Here is a 14,558-nt window from a genome sequence, read left to right on the forward strand (position 1 = left end):
CTTAACCACTGTCATCTTTGAAGGAGATAATAAAACTCCTAATAAGATCATTCAAAAAAAAATTCTGATGTTTCTATCATGGGCATAGTTCAAGATATTGATTACTGGGTTTCATGCTTTAGATCATGCTATGTACTTTATTCTCCAAGAACCTGCAATTATATTGCTCATTACTTAGCTAAATTTGGTTGTAACTCCATTCTATTCAGGATGTTTCTCACCACCCTCTTGGTTATCAAAACAATTGTGTAATGACTTTTCTGATTCATTAATATAATTTATTTTTGCTGAAAGAAAAAAAAAATTAGTACACTTATATATTTTTGCGGGTTGGTCTAAAAACACAAACAAAATATTTTAAAACTTAATTTTATATGAAAGAAGTTAAAATCCAACACTAATCCGCTCCATCATACTCATATACAAAACTAACTATTTTTTTTTTAATAACTAAGAGGTTCTGGACAAAACTAATTAATTCCAAATTGGTGGATAAAATCTAAATAATTTTATACGAACTACAAAGTATTATACATATTAACAGATGTTACTTTCACAACAACTAACTTTGATTGATTGAATTCCTAAATAAAAGAATTTTGATTAATTAAATTTCAAATGAAAATAATAATTTTTAAATAGATAAAGAAAATAAAATTACAAGTATCTCAATATTATTGTAAAAAAATTTCAAACATATATTTGATCCAACATAATGTCCTTTAGTAAGTTATATAAAATATATAAAAATACATAATCCCGCGGGTTAAAATCTAGTTTAGGAAACAAAATGTGAAGTAATATTATTTTTGGAAATCCTTTAGGCATTAATTAAATAAGCAAAACTAAAAGGGTAGAATCCAAAATGTACTTCAAAAATATACACATATACATACATATATATATATAATATGTATAGTAAAACCTCTATAAATTAATACTCTATAAATTAATAAACACTATAAATTAATAAATTTTGTTGGTCGCAAGTCGGGCCAGTGTAAAAATTAGCAAAATTCGATAAGATAATAAGATAATAATTTTTTTGAAATCCCCATGTAAAATATGGTCCCGATAATATCATAAACTAATAATCATGTAAATGTACATATATACATATATAGTGATATAATAATGTATGTTTCTCCTAAAACTCATTTCTATAGAACAATTGTAATGTTATATTTTCAAACTATAACTATATCTCTAAAATATTCTATAACATGTCATAAAAATAGTTAATTTTTTAAAGTTTTCAATTTTTATATATGCATCATTTACAATTTGATAATTTGACAGACTATTAAAATAGGAAAATTGATACTATTCATAAATTTGAATTTATGTATGTCATGTGTATAAGTCAATTTGTCTATAGTATTTGTAATTAATTGTCAATAATATTTTCTAAATATTACAAGTTCACTTCCTAAACCATAAAATTTACAACATTCGAAAATCTAATCTTATTTTGCTAAAATTGTCTCAATTCATAATTTTAAAAAATTTAAACAATTAAAAATATATCTATAAATTAATAATTATTATTTAATAGTGTAAATTAATAATTATTAATTTATAGATTAATTTATAGAGGTTTTACTGTATACATATATAATATATATATATATATATGCATGAATGATCAAATTATACAAGTTTGAAACAAAGATGAGAAATAAATGTTTAACAAATCATTGGCTTTCCAATCATACTACAACCGAATCATCTTGAAATTAAGAAAAAACTACAATTTTGAGTATGCTAATTTAGAAGATTGTAAATACCACCCTTAAAATATATGTGGGTGGAAGACTTAGCTTCTATGAAAAATGCTAAGTCATCAATGAGATAGGGTGCACAAAATACTTGTTTCAATTTAATTATGATCCATTGTTTTTACTTACTTTAATTATTCTATGAATTCATGGACGAAAAAATCATTTTTTCATCATATTAGTAATATAATGTTATTGGAAAAAAAAATTTATTAACCTTTCCCACTATATCTCAAATCCGTAATTGTTATTTTTTCCTTATAGACTCATAATCAATTAAACTATCATTGGAAAAGTTTAAATATAATTAGAGTTTTATTTTAGATGTGTTACTAAATTATTCATTCTATAATTTTCATATTTTAGTTCACCTCTTATATGTAAAAATAATTTTTTGATGGCTATAACAATTTTTTTCAGATTGATTGATGGCGATTCAAAAATATCAATACTTTAGTACCAACCATCGCCAAACAAGATAATCAAGTTGAAAATTTCATCTCTCTTTGGATTATCATCTTTAAAATAATTATTTTTTTCATCATTTCCCAGTCTTCCACTATATCTCAAATTTTTTTTTTTATGTTGTTATATATATGTGGGTTGAAAAATAAATTCAACATTATTGTATGAGTTTGATTCAAAATTTGATATTGTAGAGTATGATATATATCTTGTATATATTTCTCAAATTTTGTTTTATTTCTAACATGTAATTACTAAACTATACTAATTTTTATTTAATTTCATTTAAAATAAATTCACATACGTAAAATGAAAGATTTGATGACTGTAATAAAATTTTCAGGTTTCTTATTGGAGAATAAAAACTATCAATCATAACCATCCCATGACAATAAAATGAATCAATTAATTTAACATATCCATCTCTATCATCTAATTTAACAAAGAGTGTTATTTTGACATATTTCACACAAATTAAGAAAATTTTGAATTATACATGTTTGCTTATATTTAAAATTTAAATAATTTAATAAATGGTTAATGATTTAAATTTAATGAAATGAGCTTTGGCTTTAGAGGTAAATTAAAAAATTTAGCATAAAAAATACATTGGAGAATATGGAATGATACTTTTTAGGAAATAGATTGAGTATTAATTCATTTGGTGATTCTCTAACTTTACAACAATTATTCTTTTTTTTTTTTTCACAACTGTCTTTACTTATATCACAACTAGATTCGGACCCGCACATACGTGCGGGGTTGATTTCAAAAACTAAATTTACTAACATATTTGTAAACAATTTTTTAGAAATATTATTAATATATTCAAGATCTAAACTCTACATTTGGTTTAGACAAAAAGAATGATCAGATTTGTTTTTGTTATCAATAAAGACAATACATAGAAAAAAGTAGTAAGAAAAACAATATGTTTATTTTGGGACCGAAAATGCGTCTCGTCCCTTATATGTTAAGATTTTTCATCACATAACTAAGGTTTTAATAATAATTTAACTATTTGAGATCTTATATTCTATCGCATAACTAAGTTTTTAATAATAATTTAAAATTTTGAGATCTTTTATTCTAGGCCAACAAATAAGAAAATATGTATGAGATTCGGAAATGCATATATGGACGACGTTTTATTGGTAGATATATTTATTTGATATGACATTTAGAACAAAAACTTATATTGGGTTGCTTTCATAATATTGTTATCACCATAAATTTTGGATCGATATGATAGCAAACCCAGATCGATTGTGATATGGATTAGTGATCAGCTAGAAATTCATGAACTGGATGATCTTAATATAGTTTTCAAGCAGATTAAGCCTGTCTGCTATGCCTGCCCTGCAATAAATTAAATTATAGAACAATACTTAAGGGTGAACCTTATCATTCACCTCCTTATAAAATAAGGAAATAAAATCTTTATATATTATTATAAAATTAAAAATTTAAACCGCTCTTTTATAAACCCAAACCGATATATAATTTCATTCTAATTGTAAAATCTAAACCTAACCATCTCATTTGTAAACCCAAACCGACATATAATTTCATTCTAATTGTAAAATCTAAACCCTAACCATCTCATTTGTAAACTCAAACCAACATATAATTTCGTTTTAATTGTAAAATCTAAACCCTAACTATCTCATTTGTAAACCCAAACCGACATATAATTTCATTCTAATTGTAAAATCTAAACCCTAACCATCTCATTTGTAAACCCAAACCGACATATAATTTCGTTCTAATTATAAAATCTAAACCCTAACCATCTCATTTGTAAACCCAAACCGACATATAATTTCGTTCTAATTGTAAAATATAAACCCTAACCATCTCAGTTGTAAATCCAAACTGACATATAATTTCGTTCTAATTGTAAAATCTAAACTCTAATCATCTCATTTGTAAACCAAAACCGACATATAATTTCGTTCTAATTGTAAAATCTAAACCCTAACCACTTTTTTGTAAACCCAAACCGACATATAATTTCGTTTTAATTGTATAATCTAAACTACCCAAACCGATATATAAAATCTAAACCAAGCCAATATTTAACTTTCTTTAAATAAAAGTATACATAATTTGTTTCCTTAATTTGTTTTGTTTTTAGTTTAATTTTATTTTATTTTTTAAATGATATATTAAATGAAACATTCTGATTGGTTGAGAGGGGAGGGGGTGAATACATAGGGGTGAACCTAAGTACTTTACGTCTTTGTTGTATCTTTCTTGAAAAATACTTAGGTTCACCCCTGGGGGTGAACCTCTCTATTCACCCTTTCTTCTCTCAGCCAATCAGAATTTTCCATTTAATATTTTATTTTTAAAATCAAAATTAAATTAAAAAGTAAACCAAATTAAGGAAACAAATTCTGTATACTGTTTAGATTTTTAAAATTAGAATAAAATTATATGTCGGTTTGGTTTACAAATGAAGTGGTTAGGATTTAGAATTTACAATTAAAACGAAATTATATGTCGGTTTGGGTTTACAAATGAGGTGGTTAGGGTTTAGATTTTACAATTAGAACGAAATTATATGTCGGTTTGGGTTCACAAATGAGATGGTTAGGGTTTACATTTTACAAGTAGATTAAAATTATGTGTCGGTTTGGGTTCACAAATGAGATGTTAGGGTTTAGATTTCACAATTAAAACAAAATATATCGGTTTGGGTTCACAAATGAGATGGTTAGGGTTTAAATTTTACAAGTAGAACAAAATTATACATCGGTTTGGGTTCACAAATAATATAGTTAGGATTTAGATTTTATATATGTCGGTTTGGGTTTATTAAAAAGCGGTTTAAATTTTTTAATTTTATAATAATGTATACAGATTTTATTTTCTTATTTTATAAGGGGTTGAATGGAGAGGGGTGAACCCAAGTATTGTTCAACAAAGAGAGGGAGAGACTCAAACAATACCACATAGCTCTCTCTCTCTCATTCTCCTCTGACCTCTTCTCGTCTTCATCTTTGGCTTTGTAGCATCACGCCATCGCCGAAGCGTCGTAAGTTCTCTTCTTCTTCTTCTCTTTACCTATTTCGTCTTCAGAATCTTAGATCGAATCTGCTCCTCATTCACTAGAATCTACGATTTCTTTAAAAGGTCCTATACAACAACACTAGTTTCGTTAAACACCTCTCTAATTGCTTCTCCAAGTTCGTCAATTTGAAGCAATTTGCAAAAAATCTTGTCTTTTTTTCAGATGGGTCATGTAGAATTCGTGTCTATTGCTTTAGGGTATTTGAAAAGTCTTCTTCTTTACATAAAAAGATCCAACCTTTAGTGACATTTTTTGTTCGTTTGTTGTTTTTTTGATCTTTTGACAGGTTGTTGATTTGAGAAAGAGACCCAATTTGGATTCACAATTGTAATTTTGAAAAAGAAAAAAATGGGTTACATAGGAGCTCATGGTGTAGCTGCTCTTAAGAAACACAAATACAGTGGTGTTGATTTCTTATCTTGCCAAATACGTTCTCCAACCTTTTTGGAACCGTTTTGTCAAAATCTTCCCTCTATGGATGCCGTAAGTATCCTCTCCTTTTGCATTAATGTTCTCTTTAAAATTTAGTTGTTTAGAGATCTGAAGCTAACGTTTTTGTTTGTCTTTTCATGTGTTCACTTTGGAATCCATATCCAGACCCAACATGGTATAAGTGAATCCTATATTTTGCATTTAAACTTGGAATCTAGTAACAACCACTTACGGTTTGTGTGTGTTTTGTTTTGTAGATAACACTTATGGGGTTCATGTTTCTTCTCACGTCTGCTCTGTTAGGCTATGTGAGTTTGGTTTGATTTTCATAATTCTTTATTCTCTTGAAGCTTCTGGTTACTTTGCTCATATGGATTTCTTCAAACTGTGTTTAGATATACTCGCCTAAGTTGGATTCTGCTCCTCCTCGATGGGTTCACTTTGCACATGGCCTACTTCTGTTTTTGTATCAGGTCTGATTCTTTCTCCTTAATATCCCAATTTCATATGCTTCTTAAGGGTCATGTAGACTGTTTTTCTGACATATCTTGAGCTCTTACGATTGAATGTTAGACATTTGATGCGGTTGATGGGAAGCAAGCGCGAAGAACAAATTCTTCTAGCCCACTAGGAGAGCTTTTCGACCATGGTTGTGATGCTCTTGGTTGTGCGTTAGAAACAATGGCATATGGGAGCACTGCTATGTGTGGAAGAGATACTTTCTGGTTTTGGGTTATTTCAGCTGTTCCATTTTTTGGAGCAACATGGGAACAGTAAGTGTTTTTATTTCAAGTTTAACAAGTTCTGACGGTAGCGAAAGCAATGGAAGACAAACTAGACGAGGAGATAGCGTCGCTAGAGAAGCTAGACGAAGACGATCTGGAAGTATTGAGAGAGAGAAGGTTGAAGCAGATGAAGAAAATGGCGGAGAAGAAGAAACGGTGGATGAGTCTTGGACATGGAGAATACTCTGAGATTCATTCTGAGAAAGACTTCTTCACCGTCGTTAAAGCTAGTGAACGCGTCGTTTGTCACTTCTACCGTGAGAATTGGCCCTGTAAAGTAAAATTTCACAATTCTTCTTGCCTTTCAACATTTATTTTTTCAAATTGTTTTGATTTTTTATGTGGATTTGTGTGTATTGTTTTCTTGATTCTTCTGAGCTTGTGAGGGATTAGTAAGTAACAACTAACAATGTTGTTGGTTTTTGCTACTGGGTTTTCGAAAAGTTTGATACTTGTTGGTATGATTGTTTCTGGTTTTAGAAAAGAGATGTTAGGGGGGATAGAAGTTTGTTTCTTCAAAGATCTTGTTCATAGCCACTAGATCATTTTTAGTATCAAATTTTTTTTGTGCCTTTTGGATTTGTCTACATTTCCTGATTCTTCCCTGTGATCTCTGAGAATCTTTAGAACTTGGTAGTGATTAATATAACTAATGATGATGGAGATTTTTCCTGCTGGGATTTGAAAAGTTTTGTCTTTTTTTGGTTTTGCGAAAAGAGAGGTTAGGCACAGAGCCAAAAACGGTGCTTCTTCTCCATAGCTACTAGACTTGTTTTAGCGCAAGATGTAAGTTTATATATATGCCTTGTGGATTGTCTGCATTGCCTGATTCTTTCGTGTGAATTCTGAGTTTCTTTAGAGCTTGGATGTGGTGTAAATAATAACTAACAATGCTCTTGAGAAGTGATAGCTATGCTCTTGATAAGTAATGTAATAATAACAATGCTTATGATTTTGATTAGAGATATTAGGCAGAGAACTAAAAATGGTGCTTCCTCTGCATAGCCACCCACTAGACCTGTTTTAGCATAAGGTTCAAGTTTTTACCTTATGGATTTTTCTGCTATTATCTGATTCTTCCCTGTGATTTCTGAGTTTCTTAGACCTTTGAAAGTAATATCGGAACATTGCTCTTGTGTATATGTCTATATGAATAGTAACGCTGTCATGTTTCATTCGAGTTTCAATATTTCTTTTCTGCTGGGTTTAGCCTTTCTTCAAAAAGGCATTACTTGTTGGTTTGGTTGTTTCTGCGACCTGTTTTAGCTTAAGGTTAACAGAAATTTTTCTGCATACCTTGTGAATTTGTTTGCATTGCCTCATCTTTCCTGTGATCACTGAGTTTATTAGACCTTGGAAATGATTTATTAATAACCAACAGTGCTCTTGTGTATTACTCGTGTGTCGTATCTATGAAGATGATCGCTGCATTGTTTTTTTTGGGATGATTGATTTATAAACGGAAAATATTTGTGCAGGTGATGGATAAACACATGAGTATATTGGCAAAGCAACACATTGAGACACGCTTTGTAAAGATTCAAGCCGAGAAAAGTCCATTCTTGGCTGAGAGGCTCAAGATTGTTGTTCTTCCCACCCTTGCCCTCATTAAGAACACTAAAGTGGATGATTATATGGTAATAATAATCACGCTATAAACTAAAACATCTTGTAGGATATGATTTGTGTCGATGATACAATGTTCTTGTCGTTGATAGGTTGGGTTCAATGAGCTGGGAGGGAAAGATGATTTCAGTACAGAGGATCTGGAAGAGAGAATAGCCAGAGCGCAAGTTATCCATTACGAGGGTGAGTCATCTCTTAAACCAAAGTCTACAACACAAGTAAGAAGGAACGTGAGACAGAGTGCTCGTTCAGATTCCGACTCCGAATAAATCCCAAGTTTTTTTTTAACAAAGGTTTGTTCGTTGTATTATGTTTATGTATGTGGACATTTGTAATACTAAGTAGTTATCCATTGATGATCTAAAATGGATGTTGGTTGTTAGATTAAGGAGCACGCGATATCTAAATTACATTACTAAATTGATGTTTTACGTGGATCATGAACGAGATGTTTGTACCTAGTGAGTACTGACTACTGAGTCTTGGAATGAAGAGAGAAGGTTTCTTATCTTTTAATAATATGTAAACATAACACACACAAAAGGTTAGTTTATTTGTGTCTATGCATAAAAAATGTTAAGGACGAATCATGTCCACTAAACTCATTGAATAATAAGACTATATGAGTAAGTTAACTAATGGTTAGATCTCTTTAGACTTGAATAATTATATAGGACACGTGATCATTTTACTCAACTTGCTTAAACTATTAATATTAAACTAATACTCCCAACCACAAATTTATCAATATTTTGAAACAAGAATCCAAATTAATGATGGCGAAACTTCTTGGTTTCATCGATATTTTTTTAAAAAAATGTACAAAAAATATCCCGATTTCGATCAAACTACAATAATGTCACAAGTACATACGAATTCCACATACTATTATTAAAATTTTATGTAAGATCTTTAAATATATGTCATGGATGGGGTCATGATCATGTATATAACACTTAAAAAAGTAAAATTTGTGGACATCGTATAAGATAGCAACTTTGATTTTGTCTACAAATATAAAATGTAGATGCCATATTCCTTGACGGGGAAAAAGATGATGCCAAAACAAAATTTTAATAGAAAAAAAAAAGACGAATATGATTCTTTTTACTTTTCAAATATAGAAGAAAAATAAACTATAGAACAGCCTGTCTCACTTTGTTGTAATAAAAAAAATTGAATAGGCAATATTAGTTTTGTTTACCAACATCTGAATTACATCAAAATTTGTATGTTATGTCTTTTTTTTTTCTAAATGTATTTTTGTTTAATTTTGCACCCATTCTTGTGTTTTGTGGTTCCTTCCAATCTCCATCACATATGACACGTATTCGAACGAACCAAAATATCAAAATTAATTACACTAAATGAGTATTCTCAAAAAATTGACTTCAATCATAAAATATAACCGAAAGCTTCAAACAAAAATGAAATAGAATTACAATTTTGTAAAACAAGTTCTTATTCTTATAAATATATAGATATATATATTCATGAATGATCAAATTATACAAATTTGAAATGAAGATGAAAAATAAATGTTAACAAATCACTGACTTTCCAATCATACTACAACTTAAATCATCCGTATGATCACTACTATGTTTGTAAATACCACGCTTAAAAATATATGGATGGACCAACAAAGAGAGAAAACCTACGTAGAAGGATTGTTTCTTTGTAATTCGGATCTATTGTTTTTGTTTACTATCTTAAATATTTAACGAATTCATGCAAAAAAAAAAATCATTTTTCTGGTCTAAATAATATAATATTAGTGGAAAAAAATATCTCAACCTCTCTATTATATCTCAAATATTTGATGGTTAGTTTTTCGTATGGGCAGAAAATCAATTAAAATATCATTGAAAAGTCTAAATATAATTCTTATTTTATTTTTAATACTTATTAAATTATTATACTCATTCTAAATTTTTCATATTTTTTGTTCAACCTCTTATATGTAAAACTTAAAATTTTGATGGATACAAGTTTCTTCAGATCGATTGATGGCGATTCAAAAATATCGATAGTATGAACCATCTCAAAAAAAAAAGATAATCAAGTTAAAAATTTGATCTTCATTATGTATTTTAGATTATCATCTAAAAAGTAATCACTTTTTCATCTTCTTTCATAATATTTTAAATTTTTATTTGACTTTTTTAATATTTTTATTTATATGGGTTGAAAATTTATAACAACATAATTGTACGAGTTTGATTCTAAATTTGATATTATATAGTATGTTATATATTTTTTATATTGTTTCAAAATTTTAATTAATTTCTAACACGTTAATGAAAATATACTAGTTCATATTTTTCACTTCCTTGCTATTCCTTCCCCATTTCCTGACTCCAATGTGGCTTCAAAGCTTGATTAAAAAGATAAAAGTCATCCATGTGGTTTACCAAAAAGTTCTTTAGATTAAAATTCATATGATTTTATCGTAAAGAAAAAGAATTTAGTTTGTCACCTAAAAAATAATACAAAACATATTCTAAAAAGCTTAATAAAAAAATACTGAAATCAAGATTAAATTAAGATTTATATATAAACCGATATGTTTAAAATCTAAAATTATTAAAAGCGGATTTTATTTTAGTGTAATCAAACAAATAATCATATTTTATATTTTAAAATTATTTATTTTCTAACTAAGAATTTAACTAAATTCAAATCGAAATCACATCAAACGAAACCAAATTATAGATGGTTTTACTAAATTAACTTTTTTTGAGTTTTGGTGATTCTCTTATATAACAATTATCTATAAAAAAAACAAAATACAGAAAGAAAAAAATAATAAAGGGACTTAAAATGGAAAATAATGAAATTAAAGATCGTTACAGATACGCAAAGCCCTCCTTTCCACTCTCGTCCCGCTTCGCCTCTTTTAGGGCGCAACGAAGAGAGAGAAGTCGATACAACAAAGACAGAGAGAGACTCACATAAGCAAACAATACCCCATAGCTCTCTCTCTGTGATTCTTCTCTGACCTCTTCTCGTCTTCATCTTCGGCTTTGTAGCATTACGCCATCGCTGAAGCGTCGTAAGTTCTCTTCTTCTTCTTCTCTTTACCTATTTCGTCTTCAGAATCTTAGATCGAATCTGCTCCTCATTCACTTGAATCTACGATCTCTTTAAAATGTCCTATACAACAACACTAGTTTCGTTAAACGCCTCTCTAATTGCTTCTCCAAGTTCGTGAATTTGAAGCAATTTCCAAAAAACTCTTGTCTTTTTTTCAGATGGGTCATGTAGAATTCGTGGCTATTGCTTTAGGGTATTTGAAAAGTCTTCGTCTTTACATAAAAAGATCCAACCTTTAATGACATTTTTTGTTCGTTTGTTGTTTTTTTTTATCTTTTGACAGGTTGTTGATTTGAGAAAGAGACCCAATTTGGATTCAGAATTGTAATTTTGAAAAAAAAAAATGGGTTACATAGGAGCTCATGGTGTAGCTGCTCTTAAGAAACATAAATACAGTGGTGTTGATCATTCTTATCTTGCCAAATACGTTCTCCAACCTTTTTGGAACCGTTTTGTCAAGATCTTCCCTCTATGGATGCCGTAAGTATCCTCTCCTTTTGCATTGATGTGATCTTTAATTTAGTTTTTTAGAGATCTGAAGCTAACGTTTTTGTTTGTCTTTTCATGTGTTCACTTGGAATCCATATCCAGACCCAACATGGTATAAGTGAATCCTATATTTTGCATTTAAACTTGGAATCTAGTAACAACCACTTACGGTTTGTGTGTTTGGTTTTGTAGATAACACTTATGGGGTTCATGTTTCTTCTCACATCTGCTTTGTTAGGCTATGTGAGTTTGGTTTGATTTTCTTATTCTTTATTTACTTGAAGCTTCTAGTTACTTTGCTCATATGGATTTCTTCAAACTTTCTTTAGATATACTCGCCTAAGTTGGATTCTCCTCCTCCTCGATGGGTTCACTTCGCACATGGCCTACTTCTGTTTTTGTATCAGGTCTGCTTCTTTCTCTTTAACATCCCAATTTCATCTGCTTCTTAAGTTAAGGGTCATGTAGACTGTTTTCCTGACATATCTTGAGCTCTTACGATTGAATGTTAGACATTTGATGCGGTTGATGGGAAGCAAGCACGAAGAACAAATTCTTCTAGCCCACTAGGAGAGCTTTTCGACCATGGTTGTGATGCTCTTGGTTGTGCGTTAGAAACAATGGCATATGGGAGCACTGCTATGTGTGGAAGAGATACTTTCTGGTTTTGGGTTATTTCAGCTGTTCCATTTTTTGGAGCAACATGGGAACAGTAAGTGGTTTTTATTTCAAGTTTCACTCTGATTAATCGTTGAGAAATCTCTAATACTTTGCTTTCTTGCTCTTTTGTGTTTTAGCTATTTTACAAACACGCTTACTCTTCCGGTAGTCAATGGTCCTACAGAAGGTCTTGCACTTATATACTGTGGCCATTTCTTCACAGCCATTGTTGGTAAGCTTCAACAATCTAAGAAAATCTCTATCACTAACAATTCTTTTTCAATCTCTCAAACTTTTTTTTACTCTCAAGGTGCCGAGTGGTGGGCTCAGCCGCTTGGGAAGTCGATTCCTTTGTTTAGTTGGGTTCCGTTTTTGAACGGTAATATTCCACAAACCTTTTGTTTTCTTTGTTGGTTTCCACTAATTTTTCTCCTGAGAAGTTTATTTAACGCCATTGGAACTTTTCTCTGTTCTTTGCAGAGATGCAAATGTCCAGAATAATACTATTCACGATGATTTTCTTTGCTGTTATACCAACCCTTACAATCAAGTGAGTTTTCCACAATTCATCTGTCTTACGTTCTTTTCAAGCTGAGAAAATTGCTAACTTTTTTGTATGCATTGCTCTGCTGATATGCACACTGCTTCATTCTACAGCGCTTCTAATGTTCACAAAGTTGTACAGTCAAGAAATGGAAGCATGCTCCTAGCATTAGCTATGGTATATAGTCTCCTGAAACCAAATTTTGATTCCGTTACTTAATTTGGTTTTTTTTAATATCTTAAGTTCTTAACTAACATATGTAACGCCAATATTTGTTCTTTATTCAGCTATATCCCTTGGTCACGTTAATTGCAGGAGTTTTGATTTGGTACGTCTTTTTCTATTTTGTTATTTGAGTTTCCCACATTTACACATTGAGACTTATCAGTTCTCTTGTCTTAATCAGGGATTACTTGTCTCCAATTGATCTCATAAGAAACTACCCTCACTTAGTTGTATTGGGAACTGGTCTTGCATTTGGATTCCTTGTGGTAAGCAAATTCTGGTTTCAAAATCTTTATTCATTGAATCCAAAAGTTGAATCATTTAGTCACGGGTTATGATTTCAGGGAAGAATGATTCTAGCTCACTTGTGTGATGAACCAAAAGGATTAAAAACAAACATGTGTATGGTAAGAATCAGATTACTTTCTTCTCAGTCGGTACAATTCTTTCTTGTTTGTAGTCCTCATTAACCTTCTCTCTCTCTCACTTGCACAGTCACTGCTTTACCTTCCCTTTGCACTAGCAAATGCTCTAACCGCTAGACTCAATGACGGGTAATATTTTGTTCTTTTTTCATTTTCCGGTTTACGCGTTGTGGTTGTCATCAGACTTATATAATAAGATTCAATAAATGATCTCTTCTCAGGGTTCCTCTTGTGGATGAGTTTTGGGTTCTTCTTGGTTATTGTATATTCACATTGTCGCTATATGCGCATTTTGCAACTTCAGTCATTCATGAGATCACAACTGCACTTGGAATCTACTGCTTCAGGTTGGAATAATACATTCTCTTGTTTTGTATTGTTTGATTGTTTTAGTTTTTCAAAAATTTGACAAGCTTGATCTTGTTTATTTTTCATCAGGATTACTCGTAAAGAAGCTTGAAGAAACAACAAATGTGATTAAAAGAAAAACCAAAAACAATCGCAAGGTATGTGCTTTCTTTAGTTTTCTTTTAGCTTTCTTTACGTCTCAAGAAATCGTTGTGTGCGTTTGTTTGATTTTTGTTGAACATTTTAGTTTTTTTTTTTCTTCGGGCAGGGAGGACAAATGCAAATCCCAACACAAATCTGAATTTATTGTTACTGCAGGCAAACTAAGACGATTGAGATCGATATGCTTTTGGATGTATACTCATTAATGTTTTTATTTACTTTTTTTTGTTTTTTTTTTCTTGATTGGTCGAAATAGGGTAATTCATGTAGAACCTTTATTTTTATGTACACGTTTTAAGAAAAAAAAATATCGGGTTTTTCTAGATTATTATTGATGAATTTGGTAATTGTAATCACATTTTTTCAAGATTTCATATGTATTTTTGTGGTCGGGTTGGTTGGTTATAAGAGATATGGACCTAACTTTGTTGGAATAAATAATTAAAA

The 14,558-nt window shown here is 30.1% G+C and overlaps 2 protein-coding genes across 6 annotated transcripts; both read left to right on the top strand.

The window, feature by feature from the left end:
- The first annotated feature begins 5,130 nt into the window (after window positions 1-5,130).
- Window positions 5,131-8,678, top strand: LOC104779742 (thioredoxin domain-containing protein 9 homolog). 5 transcript variants are annotated; one of them, XM_087509852.1, is made up of 7 exons: window positions 5,131-5,283; window positions 5,606-5,806; window positions 6,009-6,059; window positions 6,147-6,224; window positions 6,325-7,322; window positions 8,015-8,173; window positions 8,255-8,678. In XM_087509852.1, the coding sequence occupies exons 6-7, from the start codon at window positions 8,018-8,020 to the stop codon at window positions 8,429-8,431; spliced, it is 333 nt and encodes a 110-aa protein (XP_087365978.1). In that variant the 5' UTR covers window positions 5,131-5,283; window positions 5,606-5,806; window positions 6,009-6,059; window positions 6,147-6,224; window positions 6,325-7,322; window positions 8,015-8,017; the 3' UTR covers window positions 8,432-8,678. The 5 variants fall into 5 exon arrangements, with proteins under 5 accessions (XP_087365978.1, XP_087365975.1, XP_087365977.1 ...); XM_087509849.1 differs by having other exon boundaries at window positions 6,325-6,813; XM_087509851.1 differs by having other exon boundaries at window positions 6,325-6,808.
- Window positions 8,679-10,999: 2,321 nt separating this feature from the next.
- Window positions 11,000-14,439, top strand: LOC104779740 (choline/ethanolaminephosphotransferase 2-like). The gene is made up of 17 exons (XM_087509853.1): window positions 11,000-11,217; window positions 11,542-11,738; window positions 11,850-11,859; window positions 11,940-11,990; window positions 12,077-12,154; window positions 12,260-12,459; window positions 12,545-12,639; window positions 12,718-12,786; window positions 12,888-12,957; window positions 13,065-13,128; window positions 13,239-13,279; window positions 13,358-13,442; window positions 13,521-13,583; window positions 13,672-13,730; window positions 13,823-13,948; window positions 14,040-14,107; window positions 14,218-14,439. Exons 2-16 carry the CDS (start codon window positions 11,602-11,604, stop codon window positions 14,059-14,061), a joined length of 1,170 nt encoding a protein of 389 aa, XP_087365979.1. The 5' UTR covers window positions 11,000-11,217; window positions 11,542-11,601; the 3' UTR covers window positions 14,062-14,107; window positions 14,218-14,439.
- The last annotated feature ends 119 nt before the right edge of the window (window positions 14,440-14,558 follow it).

Source organism: Camelina sativa, chromosome 4 (genome assembly GCF_030686135.1).
Source record: "Camelina sativa cultivar CO46 ecotype springtype chromosome 4, ASM3068613v1".
NCBI lineage: Eukaryota > Viridiplantae > Streptophyta > Magnoliopsida > Brassicales > Brassicaceae > Camelina > Camelina sativa.